The 9,029-nt window shown below is 39.9% G+C and overlaps 1 protein-coding gene across 5 annotated transcripts in view; it reads right to left on the bottom strand.

The window, feature by feature from the left end:
* Nucleotides 1–9,029, bottom strand: part of nid2a (nidogen 2a (osteonidogen)) — a 67,167-nt gene that overhangs the window by 16,359 nt on the left and 41,779 nt on the right. For 3 of the 5 annotated variants that reach the window (XR_002921600.2, XM_024294401.2, XM_024294397.2), the window contains 7 exons: nucleotides 7,350–7,455; nucleotides 6,132–6,265; nucleotides 5,945–6,050; nucleotides 5,729–5,862; nucleotides 5,536–5,641; nucleotides 3,341–3,474; nucleotides 3,158–3,266 (listed from right to left, as the gene is read on the bottom strand). Coding sequence is in view for 4 of the 5 variants with exons in the window: in XM_024294401.2 (XP_024150169.1) it covers nucleotides 3,158–3,266; nucleotides 3,341–3,474; nucleotides 5,536–5,641; nucleotides 5,729–5,862; nucleotides 5,945–6,050; nucleotides 6,132–6,265; nucleotides 7,350–7,455 (829 nt within the window). In the remaining variant the exon portion in view is untranslated. Of the gene's footprint in view, nucleotides 1–3,157; nucleotides 3,267–3,340; nucleotides 3,475–5,535; nucleotides 5,642–5,728; nucleotides 5,863–5,944; nucleotides 6,051–6,131; nucleotides 6,266–7,349; nucleotides 7,456–8,861; nucleotides 8,996–9,029 lie in introns of all 5 variants that reach the window. The other 2 variants (XM_024294399.2, XM_024294400.2) reach the window with 2 other exon arrangements.

The raw sequence follows: 9,029 nt of genomic DNA, 5'->3' as shown, positions 1-9,029 counted from the left end.
ACATTTCCTCTGGATTAATCAGCCTCCTCTCTACATGATCCTATGAATGAACATGTCATTTTGGTTTCTGCGTGGTGGAAACGTGACGTCTCCAATGAGAATATTCGCTAAATGTTAATGAGGAACTCATATTTGAACATCTTTCACTTTAAAAAGGGGCGGAGACCGCAGAGAACTCTAAGTTTCCTGAAGAAAATCTGCTACCGACCAGGTTTCGTTCACAGACTCAGTTACCATAGTGATTGATTCTGAGTTCATCCTAACCCGCTTCTTGGAACGGGCTTGGTTTTGCCCACTTTCCCGGGTTTGAGTTATCTCTCTTTCTGGAACCGAAAACTCAGAGTTTTACTGAATTTGGAGTTCACGAACTCAGAGTTCCAACAAAACCTGCTTCTTGGAACGGGCCCCTGGGGGTTTGTTTTTGTTGACGTACTGGTTGTTCATCTTATGACATGCTGGCTGTTTGTTTTTTGATGTTCTGACAGTTTGTTTTTTGGCGTGCTGGCTATTCATGTTTTTTATGTTCTGGCTGTTCATTTTTGTTGACGTGATGGATGTTTACGCTTTTTGACGTTATGCCTGTTTGTTTTTTGACGTTACGGCTGTTTGTTGTGTGACGCGTTGGGTGTTCGTTTGACATTTTGACTGTTCTTTTTTTGACTTGTTGAGTGTTTTTATGTTCTGGCTGTTCGTTTTTTGACGTTACTGCTGTTTGTTATTTGATAATAATAATAATAATAATAATGGATTGGATTTATCTGCGCTTTTCCAGACGCTCAAAGCGCTTACATTGTATATCCATTATTCATTCACACCTCATTCATACTTGGTGTTGGTAAGCTACTATTGTAGCCACAGCTGCCCTGGGGCAGGCTGACAGAGGCGTGGCTGCCAGTACGTGCCTACGGCCCCTCTGACCATCACCGGAACATTCATACGCATTCACACACCAGTGGAGCCACACTGGAGGCAAGTAGGGTTAAGTGTCTTGCCCAAGGACACAACGACACTTGGCTGGCGGGAGCCGGAATCGAACCGCCTATCCTTCGATCATTGGCCGACCCGCTCTACCGCCTGAGCCACTGCCGCCCTATTTGATGTGCTAGCTGTTCATTTTCTGACATTTTGACTTTTCTTTTTTGACTTGTTAAGTGTTCACTTTTAAAGGTGCTAGCTGTTCTTTTTCTGACGAGTCAGAATTCCAAGATTCCCAATTCGGAATTCCAAGATCCCCGATTTGGAATTTCAAGATTCCCGATTCGGAATTCCAAGATTCCCAACTCGGAATTCCGAGATTCCTGATTTGGAATTCCAGAATTCTCCAGATGGAATTCCAAGATTCCAATTTAGTATTCCGGGATTCCCAATTCGGAATTCCAAGATCCCAGAGTCGGAGTTCCGAGATTCCCGATTCGGAATTCCAGGATTCCCATTTCGGAATTCCAGGATTCCTGATTCGCAATTCCAAGATTAACGATTCAGAATTCCGAGATTCGCAATTCCAAGATTCCCAATTCGGAATTCTAGGATTCCCAATTCGCAATTCCAAGATTAACGATTCAGAATTCCGAGATTCCAGATTCGGAATTCTAAGATTCCCAATTTGGAATTCCAAGATTCTCATTTCAGAATTCCAAGATTCCCAATTCGGTATTCCAAGATTCCCGATTCGGAATTCCAGGATTCCCCATACGTAATTCCAAGATTCCCAAATCGGAATTCCAGGATTCCCAATTCGGAATTCTAAGATTAACGATTCAGAATTCAGAGATTCCCGATTCGGAATTCCAAGATTCCCAATTTGAAATTCCAAGATTCCCGATTCGGAATTCCAGGATTCCCCATACGTAATTCCGAGATTCCCAATTCGGAATTCCAAGATTCCCGATTCGGAATTCCAAGATTCCCCATTCGGAATTCCAAGATTCCCGATTTGGAATTCCAAGATTCCTCATACGCAATTCCAAGATTTCCAACTCAGAATTCCAAGATTCCGCATTCGGAATTCCAAGACGTTATGGCTGCTTGTTATTTGACGTGCTAGCTGTTCTTTTTTTGACTTGTTGACTGCTTTTTTATGTTCTGGCTGTTCGTTTTTTTGTTGTGTTAGCTGTTCATTTTTTTGACGTTCTGGCTTTCCCCAGACCTCTGATGAGCGTCTGCAGCCTGGTACCAAGCGGACCTCGGACTGGTACCGGTTCACGGCCCAGAGGTTGGAATCCCCTGATTTAACGGGAACAGCCAGCAAATAAAAAAACGACAAGTTGGGGTCACCTAAAATATCAAAAAGTGAAGCGGAGGGGGCTCGTACCATACCTCCATATATGATGATTTGGGAGTGAGAATGTGTTGGATCACAACAGTTGGAATGTTGTGTTAGAAAACACTGGTCGTACAAAACCTAAACATTAACACAAAGGAAGGGGGGTTATCTTATGCTAACTTTAGCACGTTTCTGGGTAAACAGTAGAACCACATGTGTGCAGGACTGAGAGACGGCTTGTTTTACCTCATTTTAGAAAGGCTGTAAATGGGATTTATGGAGTAAAGTGAGTTTTTGGAGAAGCCTCCATTCAAGCCAGTGAGGAGACGAGGGTGTAGTCTGAACCTTTCAACTGTTCCAGGTTAATCTGACACAACTGCTTAGATGTTTTTGATTGTGGCCAAAATCAAAGACTAATCAAATCCTCCCTTTCCCTTTGATCTACATTTCAGACAATAACCAATTAAGGATCAAGGTAAAATCATAGACTTACCTGTTTGGGCATTACATGTTTAACTTTACAGAAAATACCCCTACTTCTGAGCATATAGGGTGATCTCCACATTATTAGGGAGGTCTCCTTTTGTTCTCCTTCTTCAGACACTCGGGATCTCCTTTGGATCCATAAATTATTTAAAACTCTCTAAAAGAGTGGTAGGACCTTCCTAGCTAGTGGTTCTGGTACAGCAGAAGATTGCAGACCATTTCTCTGCAATCCACAGTGGTACCATATATATATATATATATATATATATATATATATGTATATATATATATAAATATATATATATATATGTATATATATATATATATGTATATATATATATAAATATAAGTTTCCTCAAAAGGGTTAAAGAAAATCCTGATTTAGTCCATCACAATCCACCGCCTCACCTGGTCTCCTATCACAGTCCACTCGTGTGACTCCAGGAGGCGTCCTGGTTCCTGGCCTCTCCTGTCCCCTGCTGTCAACACACCAACAGTGTCCGGTAGAGCCGTGGCACTGAAACAATTCAAGAATACCATGAACAGAAACTCCACAGTTTAAGAACACACAAGTCTCAAACACTCCTGTACCTGCTGGGACAGATAGCGTCCTTCTGCGTCGCATTGGGGGACAAACCCTCCCACTGCAGGGCCGCCATCTTGACTTGAAGCCATGGCGCGCTCTCTGTGCTGCTCACATTCTGTTTTAGGAGCTTCAGGTTCTTCTGAACAAAATGTTGTGAAGAAGACGAGTAAAGAAAACTCAAATCATTGAGATGGGTTTCTTCTTACTGGTCAACAAATCTAATCTGGATTATCAATAAAACCACAGGCAAGAAAACCAGAACAATGGTCCTCAATGAGGAAGGTTTGACACATCCGGCCGACTCGGCTCAGGCTAGTCAGTCTTAACACTAATGGGTTAAAAATATCTCCAAATACTAAAAATTGTTGTGACTAGAAAGTCAGATTGACGAGGGGGATTTCTGATCACTATTAGATTATTTTGAACTGGTCCAGATTGAGTGTATAATATTTTGATTGACAGATAATCATCAAATCATTGTGTTGGACTTCTTCCAAAACACTCAATGCTTCGGTTTCCTGACTTGTTTTGTTTCAATCTATCAAAACTGTTGTGATGTCATTTCCTGCAAAAATAGCGTTGCCGCATCTTTTGTTCATCATTTTACAGTCACCGACAATTCCAGGGACATTTTTGCAATAGGAAAAAGAACAGCTTCATTGTTAAGTTTATGAAGGTGCAGCTTTATTTGTTTAAGTTGCAACTGTACTCATCAAAGTTTATGAAAAGTTGCATATTTAAAAGTTTACGTTGCAATTTTACTCGTCAAAGTTTAAAAAGTTGCAACTTTATTGGTTAAAATTTAAGAAGTTGCAACGATATTGTTTCAATTTTATGAAGTTGCAACTCTACTGTATGACATTTAAAAAGTTGCAACTTTAATGGTAAAAGTTGATATGTCACTAATCTAAGTTTAAAAAGTTGCAACTTTATTTGTTTAAGTTGCAACGGTACTCATCAAAGTTTCTTAAAAGTTGCATATTTATGAGTTTACGTTGCAATTTTACTCGTCAAAGTTTAAATAGTTGCAACTTTATTGGTTAAAGTTCATGAAGCGGCAACTCTATTGTATGAAGTTTAAAAAGTAGAAACTTTATTGGTAAAAGTTTAATCTCACTTATCTAAGTTTAAAAAGTTGCAACTTTATTTGTTTAAGTTGCAACTGTACTCATCAAAGTTTATTAAAAGTCACATATTTATAGGTTTACGTTGCAATTTTACTCATCAAAATTTAAAAAGTTGCAACTTTAATGGTTTTAAATTTCAGAAGTTGCAACATTATTGTTTAAAGTTCATGAAGTTGCAACTCCATTGCTGAAGTTTAATTTGTAGCAACTTTATTGGTTCACGTTGCAACTTTACTCATCAATGTTTAAAAAGTTGCAACTCTATTGGTTAAAGTTGTAATTTGGCTATTCAAATTTTAAAAAGTTGCAACTTTATTTGTTTAAGCTGCAACTGTACCCATCAAAGTTTATTAAACGTTTCATATTTAAAGGTTTACGTTACAATTTTACTCGTCAAAGTTTAAAAAGTTGCAATTTTACTGGTTAGAAATTTAAGAAGTTGCAACATTATTGTTTAAAGTTCATGAAGTTGCAAGTCTTTTGTATGAAGTTTAAAAAGTAGAAACTTTTTTGGTTCACGTTGCAACTTTACTCATCGATGTTTAAAAAGTTGCAACTCTAGTGGTTATAGTTGTAATTTTACTATTCAAGTTTTAAAAAGTTGTAACTTTATTTGTTTAAGTTTCAACTGTACTCATCAAAGTTTGATAAAAGTTGCAACTTTATAGGTTTAGATTGCAGTTTTAAGGTGCTTTCCCACCAACCGCATGTGTAAAGTTTAAAGAGATACAAGTTTGTTGGTTAAAATTGAAGAAATTGCAACATTATTGTTTGAAGTTTAAAAAGCTGCAACTTTTTTGGATAAAGATGTAATTTTACTAATCTAAGTTTAAAACGTTGCAACTTTACTTACTTAAGTAACGATCCTCGATCGTTCAGAATGATTTGCTCTTTAAATGTTTACATTATTAGTATGTACACTTCTGGGAACACAAACAAATTCTGCAAACATTTTGTTTTTCAAATATTCAAATAAGTTAAACTTTATTCCTGTAAGTTCAGGTAAACAAAGTTTCTATCAGTGTTTATGCAAAAACGGTTAAACTAATAACACTCAGTTACTTGTTCCTGACCTGTTCTGCTGCAGTCCACAGACGGTGACCCAGGTGAGGTTCTGGTTCCTGTTCTCTCCTGTCCAGAGCTGTCCACACACCAGCAGTATCCACTGGAACCGTGACACTGAAGCAGACGCATTAAAGCAGACGTGTGTGAGGCCTGCAGCACCGTCAGAGGCGGACATGTGAGGAGGACTCAGCAGATGCTAACCTGGCGTGGATAATACTGTCCGTCTTCATCACACTGCGGTACATAAGCTCCAGTTAAGGGACTTCCATCTGCACTGCCGGTCAGAACGCTTTCTTTGAGGCGCTCGCAGTGAGTCCTCGGCCGGGGAGCTTCATCTGAGGGGGAGGGGCTTAACGTTACAGATTGTGCAAAATTACTGCGCAATTATTTGATACAAACATGAGAGAGAAGCTGCACCTGGGTTGCTGCAGTCGACAGACGGCGTACCAGGCGCAGACCGGGTTCCTGTTCGCTCCTGTCCAGAACTGTCCACACACCAGCAGTATCCAGTGGAGTCATGGCACTAAAAGAAGAGCAATCTCTACTTAAATGGAAGCACGCCTTAAGAATCTGTTGGAATGAAAACGTCTTTTAAGGTGCTAACCTGCTGTGGGACGTACTCCCCGTTTTCATCACACTGTGGTACATAGGCGCCGACTGAGGGGCGGCCCTCTCGCTCAGAGCTCAACACATGTTCTCTGTGGAGCTGACATCGAGTCGTAAAGGGTGGTGGTTCATCTGAGAATAAAAACAGGAAGTAAATGTGATCAAAGAAAAGAACAGAAAGATATTTTTCATTTAAATTCACTTACTAACTCCCAAGAAATTTAAAATTTGTTGTCTCAAACGTGCATGCTTCCATTACTGTGCGAGAAATATTTAAAAACTGAATGATGGCTCTATTTGCAAGTAAATGGTACGTTTGATTTCTTAACAGTAACATTACTCAAACAAGCAAACGAATCCTGTTTTACCTAAAAAATGAAACAATTTTTGGTTTGAAAGTGAACCCTGGAGCGATTTATGACAGTCTGAACTTAGAGCGACAATTCAGCATACCGGTGACCAAAAGTAAACCAAAGAAAGCCCTTCTAAACCAAAATTTACAGCACAAACAAAAATAAAATCTGATGATTGTCCTGTCAGTAAATGGATAGACAGGAATTACAGATGCTAATGAATTGGGACCAGTTAAAATATCAATCTATACTGAGAAAATCAGTATTCATAAACATTAAATGGTGCCTTTGCAATAATTAATGAAAAAATGTGTAATTTTATAATAAACATCCATTTATCTCATTAGTTAAGTAAATACTGTTATTCAGAAACAAATCAATTTGATTTTGAATGAAAATTTCAAATACAAATCGATAATTTTTCAAGTTGTGAACCTGTGAATGTAAGCTGAATTTATTTTGTATTTCTGAAGTGGTAGCCATCACTTTTGATACACCAGTGATAGTAGAGGACCAATCAGATTAAGGGGTTAAAACCTCCAAGCAAACAGCTGCTGTATCTATGGGACTGACCTGGCACTCTGAATGATAAACAATAAATGATAAAGCCGATTCCACCAGATTATATTTGTATAAAAGTGCTTTTATCTACAGTCAGCAAATGTCCCAAAAACCAAATCCCAAGACTAGGAGTAGGGTAGTGGAAAACACATCTCTCAGATGGCTTGGGAATGTCTTGGAATCCCCCCAGAGGAGCTGGAGGAAGTGACCGGGGACAGAGGAGTCAGAGCATCTTGGCTTAAACCACTGCCCCTGTGACCCCCGCTACTATCTAACTGAAATGCACGAATGAAGAGTCTCACCGGTTCTGCTGCAGTCGACACGTGCTGACCCAGGCTGCGTCCTGGTTCCGGTTCTTTCCTGTCCGGTACTGTCCACACACCAACAGTATCCAGTAGAATCATGGCACTGGTACAGAAGGTAAGCTCGTTAGTGTGTGGTGGTGCTGGTCTTATTCAGAAAAGTACATTATACCTATACTTCAGTGCGACTTATACCCCAATGTGGCTTATACTCTGGTGCGACTTAAATTCCGTTACAGTTTATACTTCAGTGCGATTTATACTCCAATGCGATTTATACTCCAATGCGATTTATACTCCAATGCGACTTATACTCCAATGTGATTTAAACTCTGGTGCGACTTACACTCCGGTGCAACTAATACTCCGGTGCAACTAATACTCCGGTGCAACCAATACTGCGATGCGACTATTCCTCCAATGTGACTGATACTCCAGTGTGATCTATACTTCGGTGCGATTTATACTCCAGTGCGACTTATTCTCCGATGCAACTTATATTCCGATGCGACATATAATTCGGTGCGACTTATGCTCCGGTGTGATTTGTATTCTGTTACGGTTTATACGGCAGTGCAATTTATACTCCAATGCGACTTAAACTCCAGTGCGACTTATACTCCGGTGCGACTTATATTCCGATGCGACATATTATTCGGTGCAACTTATGCTCCGGTGTGATTTATAGTCCGATGTGACTAATACTCGGGTGCGACTTATACTCCAGTGCGACTAAAACTCCGGTGCAACTAATACTCCAATGTGACTTATACTCTGGTGTGATTTATACTCCAGTGCGACTTATACTCCGGTGCAACTAATACTCCAATGTGACTTATACTCTGGTGTGATTTATACTCCGGTGCAACTTATACTCCTGTCCGACTAATACTCCAATACGACTTATACTCCAGTGCGATTTCTACTCCAGTGCGATTTTTACTCTGATGTGACTAAGACTCTGGTGCGACTAATACTTCGACACGACTTATACTCCGGTGCGACTTATACAGTGGTACAACTTTTAGTAAAGTGTGACTTATGCTTTAGTCCAGGGGTAGGGAACCCTGGTCCTCGAGAGCCACCTTCCTGCATGTTTTCCAATATACCCTGCTCTGGCATGTTCTTATTGGCTAGACCCACCTGAACCAGGTAATTGTTTGAGTCTCTACTCATGACTGATTACCTGGTTCAAGTGTGTCCAGCCAATAAGAGCATGCCAGAGCAGAATATATTGGAAAACATGCAGGAAGGTGGCTCTCAAGGACCAGGGTTCCCTACCCCTGCTTTAGTCTATTCTGTCGTATTTTTGTCCTGATTTATTATTTCTGTAGTTTCATTTACAGTTTTCAGGCTATTTCAAAGTACAAAATCATTCAGGACTCTCTAAAGGAGAAGAGTTGTAGATATATTATGACTGAAACTTAGTGGTAAAAATTGATACCCAAGAAATGGATGGATGGAAGATGACAAAAACACACTGAAGCTTGTAAATAAAGGTACTATAGCTACCTGCTGTGGTAAGTACTCTCCGCTTTCATCACACTGTGGTACATAAGCTCCAGTTAAGGGGAGTCCTTCTCGTGTGGTGGTCTGCACGCTGTCCCTGTGATGTTCACATCGAGTTTTAGGACGCTCTGGAACATCTGGAGGGAGAAAAAAGGACTTATAAAGTTTAAT

Source organism: Oryzias melastigma, linkage group LG2 (assembly GCF_002922805.2).
Source record: "Oryzias melastigma strain HK-1 linkage group LG2, ASM292280v2, whole genome shotgun sequence".
NCBI classification, from domain to species: Eukaryota; Metazoa; Chordata; class Actinopteri; order Beloniformes; family Adrianichthyidae; genus Oryzias; species Oryzias melastigma.
This window is presented reverse-complemented; position numbering and strand designations above follow the sequence as displayed.